We start from the raw sequence: 24,539 nt of genomic DNA on the forward strand, positions 1-24,539 counted from the left end.
TGTATTATCTATAGTATTTAGACAGTTGTTTCGTATTATAATTATACATCTACAGAATAAGTGGTTGATTTATATTCTATGGGATCACCTTATTTTTATTATTATTTGTTCTCGAAACCTCTTTTGTTAACGCTCCCCCTCCTGGGCCATAATAAAATACGAAACCCCGATCTACGTCTGGCTGGAAGAAGTTCGCTAAGGATGCGGTGAAGATGGCGATGAATGTGAAAAATAGTGGTGCTTATTATGAAAGTAATGATCACTTTAGAAGTCACAGTCCTCAGCCTCTAAATTACGGGACTGGCAGCACCTATTTCCCTGGCTTAGCAGGTAAGGAACGTCCGTGGTTGACAATGTATGGCTCCTTTTCTGAGACCGGAGAGACTGCGATTTCGGTGATGCACTGTGCATTAGCTAGATGGCTACGCGTCCAGCTAACTGCACGACTTAACTGATCCGTAAAACGTTATACATGGAAGATATATATAGATGTATACATATATATATAGATTTATATTCCTGGATATGTTGTACAGCCGTCGACAGTATCGTCAACATAACGATGGGCGTTTCATTATAGTGAAAATGCCGGTAAACCGTAATGAATTTCAGTTTTTGCCAGATCCTCACATTGCTAAATAAGTACAGAGCTGCACTTGTAATATGTTAACGTGTGTAAATGATGACTCCTTAAAGCATAAAAAATCAGGTTTCATTGTAAAAATCCGAATTGCCGGCGCCCCTCCCCCCCAGACGGTCTCGTATACCGACCCGCGGCCCGGAGGTGGACCGTGCACAGGTGTCTCAGAAACACGGGCTCCCTAGCAGTTATACCCATCCTGCGGACCTTTGCATTTATTTAGTAGTGTTTAATATTTTATATGTTGATATAATACTCATTTTAAGTGCATCATAGAAGTATTTATGCATACTTAAATACTTCTTCAAGAACAGATTTCAAGGGAGGGATTTTGGGAGTGTTTCTGCATCCTTCATTTATCTTTATAAATACAGTAATTACGCAGATGTATATTATTATTGTAGATCAGGTCACCCATTTTCAGAAAGTTCTCATCTTATTCCTGGCTCAGAAGAAGGTGAGCCTTGGGTAAAACACCATCCCGTTGTAGGTCTTTTTCACACTTGTATGATAAGGACAAAAAAAGTTTCCACACAGATTGAGTGTAACTTATTCCATCATCAACTCCTAAAGTTAAAATATTTCTACTCGTTATCATTATATCACATAGAGTGCATCTGCAGTAGGGCTCTGACATACTTCAACCTTGAGATCGTATGTAGGTCCTTCCTCTATTTTTGGTTTAGTACCCTCCAAAGTAATAGTGATTTCTGGTTTGACTTCTAGTGCCATTACATAGAAAGCAAAATCTACATTTTTGTTTGTAAAATAATATTATATGGGTGTTATGTTGTATTGGAAAATTGTGGAAGTCCTCATGTGGTGCAAATCAAATTCACAAACAAGTAGACCCAATACCCAACCTCTATCACATTGTCTTAATAGTAGTACTTAAGATAATGAGTCAATAAAGCTGAAAGTCATACAGAAAATGGATAAAATCGTGAAACAATGAAAGCGCATTAATAGCGTAGTAACAAGGTGAATCTCATTTTTATTAAATTATACATACATATTTAGTTGCATTAAGCATACAATAGCAAACTTAAACGCAAAGCAGGCTCTAACAAAGACACTGAAATAACATTTTATCTACAGGTGTAGGCATCCTTCTGTTATTAGGCCTATTTTTTCTTTCTCTTTAGGGTCAAGCTACAAAGCCCTTGTCTTTTACCAATGTTACATTTTTAATGAATCGAAGAGATGCTTGCTCTATTCAATGACAGGAGTACTAGAAAAGCCATGCATGTCAGTTCAACAGCTACATAACTTCCCCAAAACTAGCTGTGCCAGTCAGAACAAATGTGTAACCTGGATGAATTGTTTTTTCAGGTCCTGATTCTGTACTGAAGCCACCCATTAATCTAATGTGCCAGCCACAACAGCAGCCTTTCCAGACGATGCCACCATCTCAGCCGCTTGGGCCTCCAGTAGTTGTTCCTTCCGATCCCCTACCATTTTCTCTGTCCGTTCCCTTGTCTGCCAAATCCCCTCCCTATGTCCAAATTCTGCATAGGTCCCCTGCCCCTACTTTGCCCCCCCCTAGTCCCAAGGCTCAGGAGGAGGAGTGTCAGGCAGGGGGAGGGGAGCAGGAAATCACCCTGGAGGAGCTCTGTAAGCCTTTGTACTGCAAGCTCTGCAACGTCACACTGAATTCAGCCCAACAGGCTCAGGCACATTATCAGGTTAGTCATCGTCTGCCTCTTGCTGGTTTTAGTCTTACATGTAATCGTGCTGCTGTTTCTTCCAGAAGACAAATTTCACAGCTGCCTGAATGTAAATTGGTCAGCAGTTCATCAGTACAATCAAAACAGCAAAAAGTTTGTGTTTACTAATTTTTTATGTAGATTTATGTTTTAATAAGGTGGCAAGCCATATAGTCACAATCGCCTGATTAGATGCAAAACAGTGAGATATAGCATTTTAATTAATTGAAAATGATGTTCTCAAGGCAAGCATTGCTTCATGAACTCACATTCACCTTATCACCCCAGTATGAGCGTAGAATATATAGATGCATGCTGATGGACCCTACAATGGATTAACCCGTGTCATCTGTGTGATGTTTAAATAATATTAATAATTATAATAATAATAATTATAATAATAATAATAATAATAAATTTGAAAATCAGTCAAGATCTAGTCCTTGGATAAGCTCGTCAGGTTGTCACAATCTTACTGCAGCAGGTATATTGTCCTGACAGCTTTATCTCAGTGTATTTCTTAAAGCTCATTCAAGAGAAAAAATAATTGTTCACAGGGCCAAGGGTGTTGGGAAATACAGCAGTTTAAATAAGAATAACTAGTTAGCATCGCCAAATTCTTTTTGTAGTAACTAATGTGGCATGTGGTATTATACTTATTGAGTTGAAATTTGACAATTTGACAGGTTGTTTAGGTATTTTGGTTATTGTAGTGGCCATACTGGATTCCAGTATCAAGTTTGTCTAAATGCGATTGTTTAAAAAAAAAAAAAAAAAAAGTTTGTCTAAATGACCTTAATATAATTTGGAGGTTTAGAACATATAATGATTTTATATGAAGCAGTAGCAGGTGTTTGGGAGAATTTTATTGCATCAACAAATAGATGGACATAACCATTAGTTCTCTGTGATGGACCAGGAGTTCCAGTAGTATACCCAAAACTTTCTTTTTTTCTCTCTCTCTTTTTCTTCCACCATATTTATGAATATTATTATTAATTACTTGGAAAATGTCCTTCTCAAGATATTTAAGCAATAACATACAAGACGGCGTGTGGTTGTACTCCAGTATATCACGGCTGTGATTCGGTCACAGGCACAAGGCCGCAGGCAGGAAAAGCTCATGCCAAAGCAGTGGCGGTAAACTTTAGCCTCTTTTTTAACATAATTATATGAGAAAATGTTGAAAAGGAATCGTCATTAAAATAGCAAAGCTTGCTAAATTTTGATTCCAACAACAAAGTGAAAATCTTTTCATGGAAATTAGTGTCTTAACCCACTGACTGTCGCCGTTCTTCCGATGGGACAAATGCATGTGTATGTTCATGGGATGTTGATATGGGATGTTGATGTTAGCATTGCGCATAGTGCAGGCCTCGTGTTTAGGATGTCACCGTGCCACAGTAGGTGGAGCTGTCACTGCAGACTGCCACTGTATGTGTGTGGAGTCTTCATGTTCTTAGCATGTGTGCGTGGATTTACGCCAGAGCCTCTAGTTTCCTGCCACAGTCCCAAAACATTCAACTTGAGTGAATTGGAGTGCCTCTATTGACCATGTGTGTGAGTGAGCGACTGCACCCTGCGATGGCCTTGTGCTCTGTCTGTCTGGGGTTGCTTCCCACCTCATATCAATTGCTATATATATTAATTAAATGGTTACTTCATTATTCGCCTTAGTAATCAGTAGATTACTCAAACATTAATATGATCGATAATGATAGCCCTAATAGATATGTTTCAATGTACGGTGTGATAATATGTTTTGTCAATTTTTTTTTTAATTATCATGGAAGCAAACAGAAACTGAATAGTGATTTATTTCCTTTTTAGGGTAAAAACCACAGTAAGAAACTAAGAAATTTTTATGCTGGCAGTCAGCAACCTCCTCCTTTAAGAATAACGGAGGCAGCAGAGCCCGTTTCCTTACAGCCCCTAACGAATCCACCAACGGAAAGTGCTACGGCATGCAAGCAGGTACAAACAGTGCAAAGTAAATGTGTGCAAATCCCAGAACGTTTAATTATTTTCTTGACATTGTGTTGTTCATTGTTTCTGAAAATGATAGTGAAGTATAAACTATTAAAATAATTATTGAATAGAACAAGTATAATTTACTGTTATGTTAATTTTTATAAAGTAGGTTGCAGTACGCCTGTATTTTGACCTCTTAATCAGCTGTTTTATGTGTGTGTGTGTGTGTGTGTGTGCTTATCGATGCCCAAATTAAGATGCAATCCCACAATAAACTTGGTTAAATATATTTTTTAATTGAGCCCTTTAGAAAGTGTTCATAAGGGAGGCATTAGCTTTTCCAGAAAAATAAGTATTTGTTGCATATGAAGATGCATATCACATGTATTGTTAATGTACTACCTGCACTTCCTCAACAATATTGTATTATTGTCAATCTGCTCATTCCATGCAACTACCTCATCCGCATATCACAATACTTATTACTTATTCATTATTATACTTACTTTCTTATATCGTGTTTCTTCACTTTTATTATTCACTACTGTTTATCTTATACCCCATTCACCCCCCCCCCCCCCACACACACACACACACACACTTCTGTGGCAAATGAAATTCACTGTGTTCCTGGAATACAATAAAACTTTAAATTAAAACTTGAAACAAAGATAACACTGGAATGATGTTTAAGTAGATTTGATAAAGGCACGCCTTTGGTTCATGGGTATAGTTGTAAATTTTTGTCACTTTTTAGTATTGGGGGCTTTAATTGGATTTGGTTCTAACTCTGCAGAAGGAGCATCATCAGTAACCTTAACTTTTGCACCCACTTAATCGAAGGGAGCCAGCCGAGTGATCCTGGCCACGGAGAATGATTACTGCAAGCTGTGTGACGCCTCCTTCAGCTCCCTCGCCGTAGCACAGGCGCATTACCAGGGGAAGAACCACGCAAAAAGACTGAGGCTCGCCGAGGCCCAGCAGAGCGCCACCTACCTGTGAGTCTCACCAGGATTCTGCAAAAGCAGTTTTATTCATGACACATGGCAGCAGGAATCCAATATGCCAGCACAAAGACATGTAGCAGTAAAGCAAGATGGACAAGCAAACGTGTAGAAATATGTAAACTCCAGGTCAGGTCAGGTCAGGTTGGGGAACATGCGCTGTTGCAGCGCGTTGCCGCACCCACCGCACAGCAAAACTCCTGGGGATCCCGGCCAGAGACCCCCCAGGCAGATACACGGTCCAGTCCCACCGTCCGTAAATGGCCGTCCATCTGCCGCAGCCAGGTGTTACGTGGGCGTCCCCTCAGCCTGTCAGCAATGAGGATCCTGCGAGCCAGATCACCCTCAGGGAAACGCGCCACATGGCCGTAGTGCCGTAACTGACACTCCCTCACAATGCAGGCAATGTCCCTCATTCGGGACTCCTCTAGCAACCGCTCAGTCGACACAAAGTCAAGCCAGCCGTACCCAAGGATTCTCTGTAGAGACACAGTACCGAAGGCCTATGACTTTATTCTTTACAGCTTCATTTATTTATGGTAGGGAACCAGGTTCTAGCCAAAATTTGGAGGGAAAAAAAAGATTGGCAATTTTTAGATCAACCAGGCCAGGCTATTAATTAGTTTTAAAAGCTTGTTCTTTGTGGTATGTAACTGCCTGCTTTTTTATTAGTTGAAGTATAATAGTTTCAGTTTCTTGCCCTAGGTCTCAGTCGGGTCGAATTTGCATTACTTCATAGTATATATAACACCTGGCTTGTTGTGCATTAACCCTTAATAAGGCTGGGTGAGAATTTACTGATGCCGATGTTAACCATTGCTTATACTGGCACTATTGAATTCTCGAATATGAACGGTGTTGATCAGTTTTCTATAACCGCACACGTTGTGCCAGCCAGGTGAATCATCGATCAACATGCAGCTGTATTCTTTAATTATAACTAACCTTACCTTTAATGGGAGTTATAAAAGCAAAGAAATTGTGCAGATCACTTAGACGACAATAGTTCTTCAAGCTGAGGACCAGGATCTGTGGTCAACGATTACATACCAAATTCATTTACTGACGTAATGTACTTGTAGTCCAGTCAGACTTCACAGTCTTGTTTAATCTGCCTAAACAAGATGGCACGTAACTCCGCCTTTAGTAATCAGTAAACAATAACTAAGTCAGGAATTGCCCATAATGGCTGCAGAGGCAAAGAACCACCCGACATGAAGCATGTTTTAAAAACATATAACAGCTGTCTTGTTGTGCATTAACCCTTACTTACTAATGTCAGTATGCTCGGCAATTCCGTCTGCTGTTCACTTTAGAGAGCTGTCCCCGTAAACAGTAACCATGCAGCATATTCAGCCACGCCTTCACTCTTTGTCAGTGTCACCACCGCCCCATACTAAAAATTATTACGTGATCATATGTCAAGCTTAATCTTAAAAAAATAATAGATTATTGTTGAGCTGAGTGTTTGTTTGTGTGTGTGTGACTGTGTGTGTGTGTGAGCGGGTATACTGTACCTTATGGGGACACAATGACTCCACAACGTGATGAATACCCGTTGTTTTTTTTTTTTATTACTCAATTTAATAAAAATCTGTGACTGCAATGAAAAAACTAAAAATGCAAAAACTTACATTTGCTTGGTTACTTATGGTTATGGTTAGGGCTGGGTAGGGGTTAAGGTTGTCATAGTTAGCGTTAGCATTTTTCCCATAGAAATGAATGAGTGGTCCTCATAAAGATATGTTTACCCGATTCTGTGTGTATGTGTGTGTGTGTGTGTGTGTTTTTGGAGGGTTTGGGGAGTGGACAACTCAATATTATTGTTCAACCCGATATTTTTAAATTAAAATGTTGTATTTTTTGTTTTTTAAGATACAACTCAGCACTAGTTACCCTGTTTGTGAAATGACATTGAGTTTCTTGCAAATAAATAACCAATAAATAACCAATTACTGGTGTCTCAACTGATGACTCTATGTTACAGAAATACAGTATAAAATTGTAATTTTATTTATTAATGATACATTCTTGTGCATTTTTCAGCTTGGTAACTTCTTTTATCTCAGAAGCTAGTTTTAACAACTAGTTGTAAATGATGATTAATTGAGGCTCTTCCAGAGCTCTTCCTATAGGTGAGTTAAACAGTCAGACAATCATTTAATGTTGCTAAAACAGGACATAGTAGCTATGCAGCTACCACTGCATCACATTTATGACACATTTGCATATTCAAATAAAGTTAATAAGTTAACCAAGGAAATAAAGTCAAGTCTGTCGTCATACCCTTAAATGGGCATGGATAACATTGCAGCAATATTCATATAATTCATTCATTCAATCATTCATACATTCATTCATTTGATCATTTATTTATTTTTCACAGAGACTCATCAGAATTGAGCCAAAGGTGGCAGAGGAAAGAAGGAAATGAGTTCAAACCGATCAGGAATCGCAGGAATGTGCCTCCCAACGTTTCAGGTACATCACCATGTGCTCTCCTTGCTGATAAGCAGTTTGTCACTGTCTTTTTCCTTAAGCCTTGTTTGAAAGCATCCTTCCATTCCAGTCAAACTAATGCCCTGGTCACACTGACAATGCACTAGATCACTGGGTTTTTCTGCCATTTGGGCATTTGTTAGCATGACCTGACCTATGTGCAGATTGATTCCGTGACATGAAAATATCTAGCTAACATTAAGTATTGCTTCAGCGTTTGTAATATTCTCTTTTGAAAGGTATACATGTGTATACTGGACTAGCTATATATATATATTTAAATGGGATTACACCATTAACAGACAATGAAATAAGGATTTAAAGTCTGTACTTCATTTTCTGGGAGAAGAAGAAAAAGTCTGCAGGTATTATTTATATAACCATCACCGCAGCAGCACCATGCGGTTTTCAGATCCCTGTGCCAAGCTTTGCATGCATTTCAAATTTTCATGTGTACATAATTACCTTTAACTCTTGGTAACACCTTGTTGATTGTGTTATTAACATTCACTTCCATAGCCAATTATGGTCAACAGTCTCTGATTCCCTTGATTCCTTCTTGCTATGAACATTTGGAAGGTAACCTTCATTGTAACAAAATTTTCTACAGGAATCTTATTAACCATGCATTTCTAGAAATTAGTTGGATGCACGTAGAAACTGATTAGGACATTGTGTAATTTTATATTTTCTAATTTCCTATGTGATATATAAAATTTAGATGAGGATTCCTGCTATAGTTAATATGATGACGTATGACAGCTGCACATGAAAATTTTTTATATAGTCCTTTTGGTGACTATATGACATGTAGCCTTAAATTCAAATGTCAGATGAATTCAAGATTGAATATATGCACATATGTCCAATTAAATTGTGAACAGATTCGTGTTGTAGTTTGCCATGCATGAAGGTAAGGAATTAGACGGGTACCGAGCTGCTAATGATGTTCTACAAACAAAATCATTTAAAGAGCATTTTCAGTGATGCAGAAGACAGGAACACTGAGGTGGAAATTCAGAGACGTTATATTTGTACAGTGTTTGATATTTAAAAGCTGAGCTAAAATAACTCTGTAACCCTACCTAGCAGACTTTACATGACCTCATGCTGATTTTTTTTTAAATGACTGATTCAATAAGATAGGTGTAAAAATTATGAATTAGTGAGACATAAATAACCTTCCTAGATCTGTTCCTGCCAGCTGGTTGAGTAAATAGCAAGGTCTGCTGATGCCAATGCCTTTTTCTTGGCTGGTTTGTGGCAACTTTAATGTGAGAAGCTGAGTCTCTATTCTAGTTCATGAATATAAATAGCATAGATGGTTCTGTGCTAATTGTTTATTGCACTGGCAAACTTTGACAGCCATGACTTACACTTTCATAACAGACTTCATGCTTTGGTTGTGACCTGGCATTGACATCACTTCCTGTCTGAAATAACACTATAGCCATCAGATGTCTTTTTTCTTCTCGCATATTAATAAGGTGGCAGGATAGGACACTGACACCTACTAGGTTATGTCGAATGTGAAGGCTGACGAGACAATGAAGCAAAACTGGAAGTTCACAGCTTTGTGGCCTTTTCTTTAGAGAGTGTATGGAACTGTGCGTAATGAATATCTGTGTTTTATAATTTGATTGGCATCCTTTCCAGGGGTGTGTTCCAGTCCTGCGCCCAGTGCAGCCTAGGATCGACTGCAGGTCATGCCCCCTTGGAAGACAGATGGATGGATTTTTTATACTTTAATTCTTAGCTTTAGCTTAAAAAATATCTTTAGACTAGAGTGATCAATCCATTATGTTTCAGACAGACAAAGGGCATGATGGGTAGCCAACAGAAATACCTCAGTGACTTTGCCTTGAAAAATACTAACAAAGGCATGAGGATGTTGGGTATTTGCCATGTGATGCACTGTTTTGCTCCTCTGGAATCTGATTCCACCCTGTCTGCCCAGCCCAGCTTCATGGTACAACTGAGGACCCCAAGGTTTTATAAATAGACTCTTTAATTTTGGCAGTGAGGAAACTAGAATTTCCTTTTTAACGAGGTTCCCCACTCGCGTGTCCCCCAGGTCCGTATTACCACCCACGCCCCCGCCAGAGGATCCCCCGGGACCTGGCCATGTGCGTGACACCCAGCGGCCAGTTCTACTGCTCCATGTGCAACTCCGGGGCCAGCGAGGAGGCCGACTTCCGCCTGCACCTCGAAAGCAAGCAGCACAAGAGCAAGGTGTCAGAGCAGCGGTACCGCAGTGAGATGGAGAACCTGGGCTACACTTAGAGAACAGGGGAAGGCTTCTCATTCCGGGCAAGACTATGAAAGGAGGTAGCCAGTGTAAGATGAGGGCCATTTTGATATACGAGTTTAGTCTTAATCAAATTATCCTCTCACATTTGTCTTCGATTTAATTTGATTTGTATGAAAATATACAATGCTGGATCTATTTATTTCCATATTTATTTTTGACCAAAAAGGATTGTACAAATACTTCTCCCACTGGGTAACTAAAAATATGACCATCTCGCGATCTTGCCTTGTTGTGTTTTGTTGCAATCAGAGCAAGTAATTGCTTTTAATTTAAACCTGTGGTTCTCAAAGCATTCTTGAAGAATCACTGCATATGCTGGCTTGACTGATCTCTTAAGTAATGGAGTTTACAATCAAGATTTTTTAGAAGATACTAACTTTGCAAGTTCCTTTAAGGAAAGTAATATGGGTGCAGTTGCATGAAAATTTTTATTGAGTTTTATTCTGATAAATTAGCCACTCATTTCATTGTTCAAGGTACTTTACCTATCTAATAATTAATGCATCTTGTACTGTATAATTACATTAAGAGCAAGATGTGTTTTTAAACATCTCTATAAAGAGAAAAATCAGGATAAATCATAATAATCATTTAATCTGCAGCAATCATAACCAATTAATAACCATTTAGCCAAACCAGCATATGCAAAAATGGCCCAAGACCAAGCTTTAAAAACCATTGCTTGAAAAAGCAAATATATTCTTGCAATCTCCAGATTGATGTACATTGGCAGTCCGCCCATACTGTCCGTTTTTTAGTTATTGTTGGTTTCCAGAAAACATGTAACGTCACCAGTTAATGCTGCTGAAAAATTGCACTCTTGACACTCACCACTATAATGCTTTATGTTTAAATTGTGAAGACAATTATTTTTCATTGGCTTAATGCAAATTATTTTCAGTGTATTTTTAAAATTTTTGTAGAGACTGACTTTGAGTGTGTGCTAATTATCTGTAGTCATTTTTGTAATTAGACCAAAACTCATGTTTCTCCTGTTAAGGGAAGGTTTCTGTGCTGAGAACATTGGAATAATTCAGTTCATTATACATTTAAAGCACCATACGATTGTTGTATGGGAAACTGTGTCTTCTAGACCCAGGGTTATTTAGAAGTTATTATTCAAAGTGAAATAAACCACAGACACGTAACTGTTTAAATAAATAACAGGCTGTGAATTGCTCTATTATTAACTTTTCAGCAATTAAATGTCTAATAAGACATTTGAGGGAAGGCATAGGATGATATTTAAAACACTGTATTCACTGTTTGTGCACTAATTCTGTTTAAGTTTTCTATTTAGAATTGTGTTATGTTAACAAGGTAGTGTTACTTTTAATATTTCTTGTTATGACTTGTAATGATAAGCTAATAACAAATTTTCATTGGGACTTTAAAATGTGTTCTAAACTTATGCATGCCTTTCTCTGAATTCCATCTTCTGCTCAAATTTTTACATCTGTAACCCCCACTAAAAGTATCTATTATTGTGACATTCTTAAAGCTTATGGTGTAAGATGCACATTATGTCAACATGAAAATTAACATGTATCATTATTTTACATTTAAATATGGTCTTTATTAACTGTGTATTAGAACCACTTATGGTTTTCAACATGTGTAATATGCCCATAGTAGTAATATATTTGCATTTCTATTATTATATATTTTATAGTGGGACAACAACAAATTCATTTATAGATAAAGAAATTATTTTAAATATACAATGCAATCTTTTATTTAAAGCTTGCTTGTTTTGTAAAAGCCACTGGACTTAGTAGATGCTTGTTTTATGCATTATGTATTTATGTATGTATGTTTATTATTATTATTTATTATTATTATTAATGTTACTACTAGATGTGTTATGAAAGCATGTATAATGGAAACTGAATCACATGTTTGTTCTGGGCAACACTAGCCCAGAACATCTCCCAGTCTGGACACTGTCATTACTGAGTCCTGAATCCTGTCCTTCCTGAAAGGTCACTAAAGGGAACTGAAGGCCTTCTGTCTGCTAATGCAACGTTCTGTAGCATCCGTGTCTCATACTGGCCGTTAAGGCAGCAGAGTATCTCAGCCAAAGTGTTTATTCCATGGCTTAGCTGACCTAGATGGTCTTTACAACCTGCCGGACTCCAGCCCTGTAATGTTAGTTAGGACCCCATTTTCTAACGGTGGGAATTTATTGCCGGTAGATTTAACTTTTGAGTGGTTTCGGGTTAGTATGTAGCCCTTAAGCAGCGCATATTTATTTCTGAAGGGAAGAAAAGCGAATTCCTTTTATTATGAAGCACTATGGCGTACATTTTATGTATATTTTTCTAAATAACAATGATTGTGCATAGTTTATGGTTATTGTTAGAAAGATTTTCTCTAAAATTAGTTTGAGTCTGCACTGTAAAATAGTATCGACTCTAACAAAGCAGGGCATTGATATAAGAAAGCCTTAAACAAAATGTTACAATTTCAGGGAAGTTGTGGCACTTTATTTTCTATGTTATGTATTACCAAGATTTCATAACTATTATACTCTGTTAAATTCCATTGAAGTTTTCCATGTAGAATTTCTGTTTCTGAGTAACATGTTTGTGGATTCAAGATTTTCCTTTTTTCTTTTTTTTTTTTGGTACTGGAGTCATTGAGAAGCTCATCCTGTATTTGGGAGCCAGTCTCTCCTTGGATGAAGCCTTTTGTATGTTTTTTTTTTTCAGCTGCCCTGTCCAGTGTAAAACATGTTTCCGTAATCATCATCGTGCCATTAGGTGGTTCATAAAAAACAAATCATAAAGCGCTTTGTGAGAATGATTCAGATTTGACTTCACTAGTGAATTACTGAAGTATTTTCTTACCCAGTTTTGTCAGCACATGTAGAGAAGATGAATTATGGTATAAAATGTTAAATACGTTGAAAATTAGCCCATAGTAATTTGCAAAAAGCACCTCATGAACTTAGAAAAGCAGAAAAAGAGAAATAGTGCCTTCTAAAACTGCCAAATAGTTTCATGGTTGCCTCAAGGACAGACTTAAGTCTTTTGTACACAGGATGTAAAATTGGGCTATTGGGCTTTCACAAATTAGTTGAGAGTCAGTTCTGTTCTCTTTAGATCGTATGAAAAATAAAATGTTTTTAGGATTAATTCGTGCATGTGAATAGACATTCTGCAAAATTGCCCATTGCAGAATTGAAATATTTTGTTTAAAACTTGAGTACTGTGATCTAATTAAGATTTCAAAACCCAAATATAGTCAGATGGACTACAAGTGTTTGAAGACCGGAGTGATCTGCAAGTCCCCTCTGAAACGTCCCAGTGTGGATGGAAAAGCACAGTGTTGCTATAATTATTTGACTTTATTTCTAAATGTCAATGAAATTTTTCACCCAAAATTTTTAACAAAAATGCAGTGTTTATTTTTGTTGTAGTTGTCAATATCTATTTAAAAGAATTATAAGCATTAAAGTATTGCAGCAATCAATCCTAACTTCAATTAGCTGTAAGAATACTGTAAGTTCCGTCATCCAAAATTATATTGTTAACTAGCCAGCTGGATTTAGCCAGTCACTTAGCAGATTTTATTATAATAATTTTAAATAGTGTTGTACGACCAGTAATTTTAACACATCACATCTTTTGAAAGATCACTTCAAATACCTATATTTTGATTTCAGTTTGATTTGGGGGAATGCATGGTGCTTAGGAGTCTGATGCAAAATTATTCTATTTTTTAACCTTGTCCACTAGTCAAGTTGTGGATCATTCATGGGAAGTCAGCAGTGTAAAATCATTAGTCATTCTACCCCTATTGTCCTCCGAAACCTGAAATCGTTGTGGAGCACTCTGGTCGCGAAGGTGAATGTATAGACCACAGCATCTGTACATATTTTCAGAAAGTAATCACAAGGATATCTAAATTATCCTATAAATGATATCTGATAGCATTTTTTGACATTTTGTCATTGTATTATAAGTATTTGCTTCCACGTAATAAAATTAATCAAGCGAAACCTACATATGTTTTTTGTTAATGTGTTGAGTATTTGATTCATTGCATTTGCCTGGTCAAAACATTCATCCACAAACCTTCATGTATTTTAACTTTGTTAAACAAACATTAAATATTTCATTTGTCCGTTGTTAAAATCATTGTAGGGTCATAAAACATTTAAGTAACTTGATTTGAGAAATATAACTTCCTGTGTGTTTATAAGTGGTATGTTCAAACAGGCATATAATAAAGTTGATATTCTGGTCTTAATGTGTTTTCTTCAGCTTAGACTGAAGGAAACATTTGAGATTTTTTTGGTAAAATGAAAATACAACTTCAATTGTATTCCGCTAATTATTTAAAAATGACATTTCTCACTAATTTTGCATACTGCAATTTCAGTGATGGGTGCAAGCAGGGACTCTGTTGGATACTTTTTTTCCATACTTTAGTATTTTATATATGAGAAGTTTTTCAGAGCACAGTAACATATATTCCTAGCTGTTTCTAGAAATAGGTTGGAAAAGGAAAGAGGTGATCATCTGTGAGCTGCCCAAATTTGCATTCATTGCGTAGAAGAATAGAATTGAATAGGTTTTTGTTGACAGTCCTTTAAAATTTCATTATCCCGGTGTCATTGGATTTTTTTTTTTTTGTCAATGTTTATGTTGTACTGTTATGTTAAACTGAGGTGTCTTAACACTGGATTTTTAAAAATTTCAACAAACATAATGTGTCAAGCATTAATTATATATTTAACATCTGGTGTTCTTTTTCATTGTATCTCCATGTGTGGGATTATATTCTTTTGATGGATTAACCCTTAAATTGAAATGTGTGGTTCAGTATTCTGGACAGACTCTGTGACTGTGAGATCTCAGGTAAATTGTGCTACTCATTGCAACATCTGAGCGTAAATCTGTGCACAATTATGGCAAATCTGTGAAACAGAATAATAAAAGAGGAGGGCAAATATAATTAGTCAATCATTTGTTTTTATTTATTTATTTTATAAATTGAACGAGAAAATAAACAATGAAATCATAAATATCCTTTTCTGCAATTGCCAAAGACAATATTTATCTAATCCAGAATAGCATAGTTGTGAAATCTGAGCCATTTGATTGTGTGTGTTTTTTAATTGAAACTCTGCCTTCATTTTGGTAATCTTGCAGTAGAAGCAGAAATTAGTTAATTTGTCTTTAATCCCTTTTGGGGAATCACACAATGGGAAGTTATTTTTCACAAGTATCAGTTTTATGGAAATACTATGCATCTAATTCAGAACTGGAAACATGGGTGAACTGCATATTAAAAATGCATATGGATATCCCTTCAAGCAGAGCTACTGTATGGGGTGAAATATATCATACTACAAATGTTATTTTTTTATTGGCAGTCATATGTACTCGAATGTATTTCAATGTCGATTATTAATTTGAACACTAGAGGGTGCCACATTCCTTCAAAAAGAAATGTATTGATTTCAAGCATTTGCCATTATGGGAACGTGAAGGACACCATAAATCCGTAAACATTTTATGCAGTGATGCAGAGGGTCTGAAACTTGTTCCAGCAATTATGGAGCATGTCCTAAACCCTCACAGGGCAAATATGCAGATCATCATTATATAACACTAACACCAATCCACCCATACGGTGTGTTTTGAGGCTGCAGGAAACCCGTCTTCCCAGTGGAAACAACATGCCAACACAGGAAGAACATGGTGCTACTCACAGTTCACATATTAACCAAAGAAAATCCAGTTTGGTTTTTTTTTTTTTTTTTTTTTTTTTTTTCAACTTTTTATTTATGAAGTGTCAACACAATACAAAAGAGAAGAGAGGAAAATAAAGGAATCAGTCTGAGGTCATGAGATACACAATGTGTATATATATATATATAAAAAAAAAGATCATTAAACAGTCACAAATTAACATATACTATTTAATCAAGTAATATCTCTCTGTTCAGCATGTAAATGGACCACTTTCCCCACCTTCTCTCCCCTAGCTCCTTTTGAAGCCTTAAAGAATAAGTCATCTGCTCAAGGAGGTGTAGCTGTTTCACAATACCGATAAAGACCCCCAGAGTAGGGGTATCTTTTTGAAGCCAATACTTTGTAATTGCCTTTTTACACGCTACTAACATAATCTTTAGGAGGTACTCATCATCTTCACCTAGTCCCTCGGGGAGACTCCCCAGGTACAGAGATGTGAACGTGATGTCAACCCTAAAGCCCAACACCTTTGCTATAATTACTGCAACCTCCTTCCAAAAATTTTGAATAAGAGGACACAGCCAGAATACATGGGCATGATCAACCAAAGCTTCTCCACATTCCCTCCAGCACTGTAGTTGCATATTTGTTTGTTTGCTTTTTTGTTTTGGGGTAATAAAAAATCTTATAATATTTTTCCAGCAAAAGTCTCTCCAAATCAGAGAGTTGGTGGTGGATGATTGTGTTAACCAAGCGGTCATCCATGTGTCCTCAGTTATGTCAATGTCCAGGTCTTTTTCCCATCGTTTCTTCACATAGGCAGTAGTGTGCTTATTTAATGAAAATATACCATTGTACAACCTGCCTATAAGTCCTTTAGTACTACTGGACTTGTATGCATCGACAAACAGCTGGATAACAATTGGCAGTTCTTTCTGGTCAGAGCCTTTAACTTCTTTAGTAACATAATCACGAAGCTGTAAATATCTGAATAGATCATTTTTACTAAGCCCATAAGTCTGACATAGATGATCAAAGCTGACCAGTCTCCAGTTTTTAACTATTTTACATATAGAAGTAATGCCAGCGAAAACCCACTGTCTGTATCTAAAATCATATAGTCCTGGCTTAAAGTCAGGGTCATATGCCGGCCATTTGAGCAATTTAATCTGTCTCTGAAGTTGAAAACGTTGAACAACCTCTAGCCATATTTTCAAAGATAAATTCACCCATTTACTGCCTGTCGGTGGTGTCCCCCATTTCCCATCAATACACCCTATAAATGACTGGATTGGTATGTCTGTTAAAGAGGTCTCTATTGTCTTCCATTTAGCTTCATAAGAAGGATCACACCAGTATACCAGGGGTCTCAACTGGGCTGAGATGTAATAATCCTTTAGCGATGGGAGGGCCATGCCTCCCTTTTCCCTTGGTAACTGTAGAGTGGAAAATTTTACCCTAGGTCTCTTATTATTCCATATAAACTGTGAAATATGCATATTCCATTCCCTAAATTGTTTTGCGGAAATTTCTATGGGGAGAGATGAGAACAAGTATAGCAGTCTAGGGAGGACATTCATCTTAACAGATCTGATTCTGTCACCCAACTCAAGAGGAAGAAGACTCCATCTTCTTAAGTCTTCATATATTTTTTTATTAACCCGGCTATAATTAGCGTCAAATAGCTGTGATTCATCTTTAGTCAAATAAACTCCTAAATATTTAATTTTATTTGAGTACCAATTGAAATTATACCTAGAGATAAATTCCTGTGTCGGTGTGTAATTGAATGTCATAACCTGGGTTTTACTCACATTAAGAACATACCCCGAAAACATCCCATATACTTCCAACATGTTCATTAAGACAGGGAGACAAGAATCTGGATTCATTATTGTAACAAAAACATCATCTGCATACAGACTAACTTTATATTCATCTTCTCCAATAGTTATACCTGTAAGTTTTGTCTCCTGTCTTATCGCCTGAGCCAAAGGTTCAATGAATAGGTTAAAGAGGCTGGGGCTTGCTGGACAACCCTGCCTGCATCCCCGCTCTAAGGTAATAGCATCAGAGAGGCTACCATTAACCTTTATTCTTGCCATTGGAGAAGAGTAGAGTATTTGAATGCATCTTATGAAGTTTTTGCAAAAACCAAATCTTTCCATTACTAAATAAAGAAAGTCCCACCCAACAGAATCGAATGCCTTTTCAGCATCAAAGCTAAGGACCATGGAGCTAAGTTTTTCCCTGTTTATACATTCTATAGTATGAAGAGCTCTCCTGATGTTGTCCTGTGCTTGCCTATTCCTGGTGAACCCTGTTTGATCTACATCTATTAGCTGGAGCATTGCAATTTCCAATCTCTTCGTCAAGATGGTCGCGTATAATTTATAATCCGTATTTAACACACTAATAGGTCTATATCCTGTACATTCACTCTTGTCCTTTCCCTCCTTGGGGATGACTGATATAAAGGCCTCTTTCCAAGATGGGGGAGGGGACCCTTCTTCCAAGATATAATTAAAACAGGTCTCCAAGAGAGGGATAAGATGCTCTCTCATAGTTTTATACCACTCCGGGGGGAAACCGTCTATACCAGGGGACTTGTTCCTATTTAAGCTTGAGATGGCCTTGTCTATCTCCTCCTTCGATATTGGTAAGGTTAATTTATCATTAACTTCTTTCCCTATGCTAGGAAGGTCTAATGAATTCAGAAATTCCATAGTTGTATGTTTATCTGTCTGTTCCCTTCTAGAATACAGATATTTATAATATTTCTCAAAGGCTTTTTGTATACCATCTGGATTACTAGTAATCTTGTTTGTTACAGGATCCCTTATTTTATGGATAGTACTCTCTGCTTGTGTTTTCCTAAGTCTCCAAGCTAACAGCTTTGCTGCTTTTGGGCCAGCTTCATAGTATCTCTGTTTCAGAAACCTCAGTTTTTTCTCCACCTCCTCGCTTAGTATTTTGTCTATGTCCTGTTTAACTTTTCTGATTTGTTGGTTAATGTCAGGGTCCGTGTAAGTAATGCTAAGCTGTTCGAGATCTTTCAATTTTTCTTGTAGATTTGAAAGTGTTTGAATTTTTATCTTTTTTAACATTGCTGTTCTGGCTATAATCTTTCCCCTCAAAACCGCCTTAGCGGCATCCCATAGTATACTTGGGTTCACATCTCCCTTATCATTTTCTTGTAAATATACCCCTAATTCCGTCCCCATCGTAGTCACAAAGGTAGCATCGTTTAGAAGTCCAGTATTGAGCCTCCAAAGTGTTTTACGCTGTCTACCTTCAAAATGTAGAGTTATATAAACCCCTGAGTGGTCCGAGAGATCCTTCTGACCTATTTTACAGTTCTTGAGTCTATGCAAATCCTCATTATACATAAAAAAATAGTCAATTCTTGAGTGAGTTGCATATCGTCCTGAGTAAAAAGTGTACCCAGGATCAGAATTATACAGGGCCCTCCACACATCCTTCAATCCCAGTTCACGAAGAGCCCTATTTATTAATTTTCCGGTACGATTCTTTTTTCTGTTAATATTAGTCGTGTCTAATGCTGGATTAAGAATTACATTGAAATCCCCAGCACAGATAAGAATTCCATATGTCTCTAACGCAATCAAATCAAATATCCTTCTAAAGAATGAAGCCTCACTCCCAGGAGGGGCATAAATGTTAAATAATGTTACTTCTTTTTGGTCTATTTTCCCCTTTACCAGGACAAACCTACCTTCTTTATCTCTTATTTCAGATAAGTATTCAAACGGGGTTGAGTCTGAGATTAATATTCCCACTCCTCTTTTTTTTCCTTTCTTGTAGGATGAGAAAAAGGTATTCCTAAAACCTAGCTTCTTTAATTTTTCATGCTCAGCTCCTGACATGTGGGTCTCCTGCCAAAATGCTATGTTTATCTTTTCTTTTTTCATTTTAGCTATCATTTTACTACGCTTAATTGGATTATTCAGCCCATTTACATTCAGAGAGAGTATGTTATAATATCGATAATGCATTGTATACCCTATTATTACTATTTACTTGTAACTTCCTAGACCTCAGACAGTAAAAAAGAACATTAAACAAAAAATAGAAAATTATATAACTATTGTACAGACTATAGAACAGAACTCCCATCAAAAAAGGCGACATATCACCTTTAGCAAAGAGAGGGGTTTAGCCACTAAGTGGGTTCCCTCGCAGCAGAGAGAAAAGAGAAAAAACAAACAAACAAAAAAAAAAAGGCTGGTGGCTGTCTCTTTATGATGCCTAGGTATCAGCAGTTCCAATATAATCCTAAAAAAAAGTGGGGTCTCTCGAAATTACCCCTCCTCCGCTGCCATAGTGTCCGTCTCCAGTCTGCGGTACTCCTTCAGTCTCTTACGCACCTGTTGCTGAAACTGTTCCTTATCTCCTCCACGCGGGGACTCAACCGCCTTCCACGGCAACAGCTTAGCTAGCGTCTCCTCCGTAATACTGTCCCCTTTTTTCTCACAGATGGTAGCTCCCACATTAAGACCCCGTTTTTCCAGGTCCTCCGCTGCTTGTGCAGCGTTATAGTATACTGCGGTGCCCGTCTTATAGTGAACACGCATTCGGGTTAAAGGAGTCTGGAAGCGTATTCCATGCTCTTTCAGGGTCTTCTTAATCGGAGCATATTCCTTCCTCTTCTTCTGTACACCGTCAGCATAATCGTGGTCAAAATACACTCGCTTGTTCTTGTAGGTGAACCCTTTCTTCCAGGCAGCGTAGAGTATGCTCTCTTTGACAGAAAATCTGAGGAAACGAACCACCATAGAGCGCGGCGGAGCATTTCTGGATGGCTTCGGTGCAAAGGCACGATGTGCTCGCTCTATTCCCAGGTCACTGCCCCAACTTGAATCGATACTCTCCCCTAGTTGAGACTTTATCATATCAACCACAAATGCAGTTGCGGAAGTACCTTCTGCCTCCTCAGGTACTCCATATATCCGAATATTGTTACGTCTACAATGGCCTTCCATTTCAGTCACCTTATCCTGCAGTGCTCTCTGGTTAGTCAGTAGCTGGGTGAGAGTGCTCTTAACTCCAATGTCCCACCGCTCTGTATCGGCCAAGTTTTTCTCGATCTCTCCAACGCGCCCCACTACTGCCTCAATCTGACCAGTCATATCCTGTAATTTTCTGTGTATTTCTGATGTGAACTCATCCATCTGCTCTTTAATATCCTCCCTAAAGCATTTACGGGATTCCAACAGGTCACTTTTTAACTCCGTTCTAAGAGTTTCCATTCCGGCAGTAAGAACTGCACTCACTGTTTCCCGAATTATGTCCATGTTTTCATTTCCTTCATAGCCTCCATCTTGTGCAGTTTCGCCGTCTCCGACCTCTTTTTCATTATCTCGTCCAGCAGCAGTGCTTCGTGTTCTTCCTTGTTTTTTAGCTTTATCCCCACTCATCCTTATAATCGTATGAATGTTGAATAAATTGAATTACGACAAATCGAGTGAAAAAACTTTAGGCTGATACCGGAGCTCTGCGATTATGCTGCCATCTCCACTACCGTGCCACCGGAAGTTCAGAAAATCCAGTTTTAATGAAAATATCAGTTATGCATTTTCAATTAGGGTTTTTTTTTCAAAATTCTTTTCATTTTGTGTAGTTGGTTTCCATTACACTAAACTGCCATTTGTTCCATACCATATGATTCACCAATGAATTTTGAAGTAGTTTAAATATGTTCTGCAGGCAACCTTGTCGCCCATTACCACGGTCCTGCACCTGACACCTAGGGCCGGTGTCTCCTATAGGCAACATAGGCAGCCGCCTAGGGTGCCAGTTTCTCAGGGGTGCTGACTGAGCCACGATTTCACTTCCTGTAGCACACACCGTCTGTGGCAAAGTAAAATTGGCTTGTTCGTGTCCCTACAAGTGCTCATGCCCTCGGTGACTGCGGCACAAAACGGCTACACTGGCTTGCCGATGGTGCCCCCAGGGCACTGACCAGCCCTGCCGACAGGCTACACTGGCAATGACGCCTGCCGATGGTGCCCCCAGGGCACTGACCAGCCCTGCCGACAGGCTACACTGGCGATGAAGCCTGCCGATGGTGCCCCCAGGGCACTGACCAGCCCTGCCGACAGGCTACACTGGCGATGAAGCCTGCCGATGGTGCCCCCAGGGCACTGACCAGCCCTGCCGACAGGCTACACTGGCGATGAAGCCTGCCGATGGTGCCCCCAGGGCACTGACCAGCCCTGCCGACAGGCTACACTGGCGATGAAGCCTGCCGATGGTGCCCCCAGGGCACTGACCAGCCCTGCCGACAGGCTACACTGGCGATGAAGCCTGCCGATGGTGCCCCCAGGGCACTGACCAGCCCTGCCGACAGGCTACACTGGCGATGAAGCCTGCCGATGGTGCCCCCAGGGCACTGACCAGCCCTGCCGACAGGCTACACTGGCGATGAAGCCTGCCGATGGTGCCCCCAGGGCACTGACCAGCCCTGCCGACAGGCTACACTGGCGATGACGCCTGCCGATGGTGCCCCCAGGGCACTGACCAGCCCTGCCGACAGGCTACACTGGTGATGACGCCTGCCGATGGTGCCCCCAGGGCACTGACCAGCCCTGCTGAATGAATGCCTTATTATCTGTTATGAATGTGTTTATAAATGACTAAAACATGGTCTTAAGTAAAGTGTTACCAGGTTGTTTAATGTACAAATATAGAACAATAACTAAATTCCAATCTATTTTTATACGGTGCCTTTCCTAACATGGTTGCCTAACAGTGAGTCAAAGAATGTCATTTGCGAACATGTCACAGTTTAGGGTGACAGCTGTGTAAATGAATAGCTAATAAAAGCCAGAAGACAAGGGAGGAGAGGAGGACGGGAAACACAACTGCATAATTTGATATAGGTGAAGGCAAAACCTCTGGGGGTCTCTGTCTAGGCTGGGAAGGTCAGAAAGATTGTGTGTGCATGGGTGTGTGTGTGTATGTGTCCAGGTATACCTTACCTTGTGGGGACCAAATGTCCCCACAACGTCATGAATACCCTTTTTTTTACCTTGGGAAAACTCTATTTTATAAAAATTCTTGACTGCAATGAAAAAACTAAAAATGCCAAAACTTTTGTTTGGTTACTTATGGTCATGGTTAGGGCTGGGTAGGGGTTAAGGTTGTCATAGTTAGCATTAGCATTTTTCCCATAGAAATGAATGAGCGGTCCCCAAAAAAATATGATTACACGACTGGGTGGTGTGTGTGTGGGTGTGTGTGATATCTTCTGTCATGTGGTTGATTGTACCCTAGAAAGTATTTTTAGTTTCGGCCAGTCAGTTCCCTGTCCAAGGGCATCTGATCTGACACCCATTTACAGGTACTGGTGCAGCAAAGCATGCTAAAGGTTTAGATCAGGGCAAACCGTCTTTTGGCATTAAAATAGTACCGTCTGGATTTACTAAAGACACAGAGTGAAAAGTTAGCAGTGGAAAGGCAGAGACGCAATAAATTTTGCGACTGGACATATTGCCTATGCATTTTTAGGAGTTCCCTTTCAACGTGCAAAATTTTGGGGTGGAGAGAATTAAATGAACCATCCAACGTGATGTGTTAAGGTTTGCGGTATGCAGTTTACTGAAAATTGGGCCATTATTTAATGCCCAAAAAAAGCGTGTCTTATTTTGTGTCTGACAAGGCTGCATACATAGAAATACTTTATGTGGGGCAATTCTTTGATTTGACCCCTAGGGGGCTCAGCAACCTCAGAAAGTCTTTGTAAGTAAATATAAATACAGCTCAGGAATAAAATTAAGACACCACTCTATATTTTTTTTTTTAAATCTGCATTTTTAAATCCTGGTTTAATCCTGGTTCTGCTGGCAGGAGGCTACACTGCAAGTCAGGCTGCTTCCAGGCTCAAAGCTTCTAAGACAAAGATAAAGGTGAAGCAGGAGACACTGGAAACAACCAGAAACCAGCCAGCTAGAGGGCAGAAGCAACCTTCAAATGCCAGAGATGAACGTCAAGTTATCTGGCAGCGTCTCATAAATTGAAGGATGACCTCAAGTGACCTTCAAAAAGAATGGGAAACATTAAGTGGTGTGAAGTGCATTGCTAGGACAGTTCATAACAGGCTATTAGAAACAGGACTAAAGACCCATAAAGCAAGGAAGAAGCCCTTCATCAATGCGAAGCAGAGAAGAGCCAGGCTTGAGTTTGCAAAAAAATAATATATTTTACACGGGTGCATATCCATAAACTGAGAAATTTAGTGAAACTGAAAATTATGCTGTCATGTCCTGATTTTTTTCCAGAGCTGTGTATACATTTTCAGGGAGCCTGACAAAGAATATGTGGGCTGAAGCCCCCTTACATAGGTCTAGAATTGTCAATGCATCTACAGGAATTAATTTTTTTTGCTAGATGATCGTAAAATATGCCATTGTTTTTCATGGTTAGAGGCCACGGACAGCACAAAACATTTGCATGAGATGCTGATGTTTGGTTAGGAAAAACTATACCAACCATTCAGAATAATCGTGGGCTAACATTTAGGTTTGACCAGAAACAAAAGTGTTGTGGACTGTGCAAGTCAGAATTCAATTGTGTGCTATGGTCACCTACAAATGTGACTTCTTATTTGAGAAAGGAAAACCTGACTGCTATGTTTAACCTAAGCTAAAGGAAGCTGTTCAACTGGCTAGAACTTGGGTGACC

The 24,539-nt window shown here is 38.7% G+C and overlaps 1 protein-coding gene across 1 annotated transcript; it reads left to right on the top strand.

Annotated features, from left to right (window-relative positions):
• The first annotated feature begins 174 nt into the window (after positions 1-174).
• zmat3 (zinc finger, matrin-type 3) lies at positions 175-14,134 on the top strand. The gene is made up of 6 exons (XM_023844323.2): positions 175-330; positions 1,973-2,325; positions 4,177-4,320; positions 5,161-5,315; positions 7,708-7,802; positions 9,895-14,134. Exons 1-6 carry the CDS (start codon positions 213-215, stop codon positions 10,101-10,103), a joined length of 1,074 nt encoding a protein of 357 aa, XP_023700091.2. The 5' UTR covers positions 175-212; the 3' UTR covers positions 10,104-14,134.
• The last annotated feature ends 10,405 nt before the right edge of the window (positions 14,135-24,539 follow it).

This window comes from Paramormyrops kingsleyae, chromosome 15 (genome assembly GCF_048594095.1).
Source record: "Paramormyrops kingsleyae isolate MSU_618 chromosome 15, PKINGS_0.4, whole genome shotgun sequence".
Taxonomy (NCBI): domain Eukaryota; kingdom Metazoa; phylum Chordata; class Actinopteri; order Osteoglossiformes; family Mormyridae; genus Paramormyrops; species Paramormyrops kingsleyae.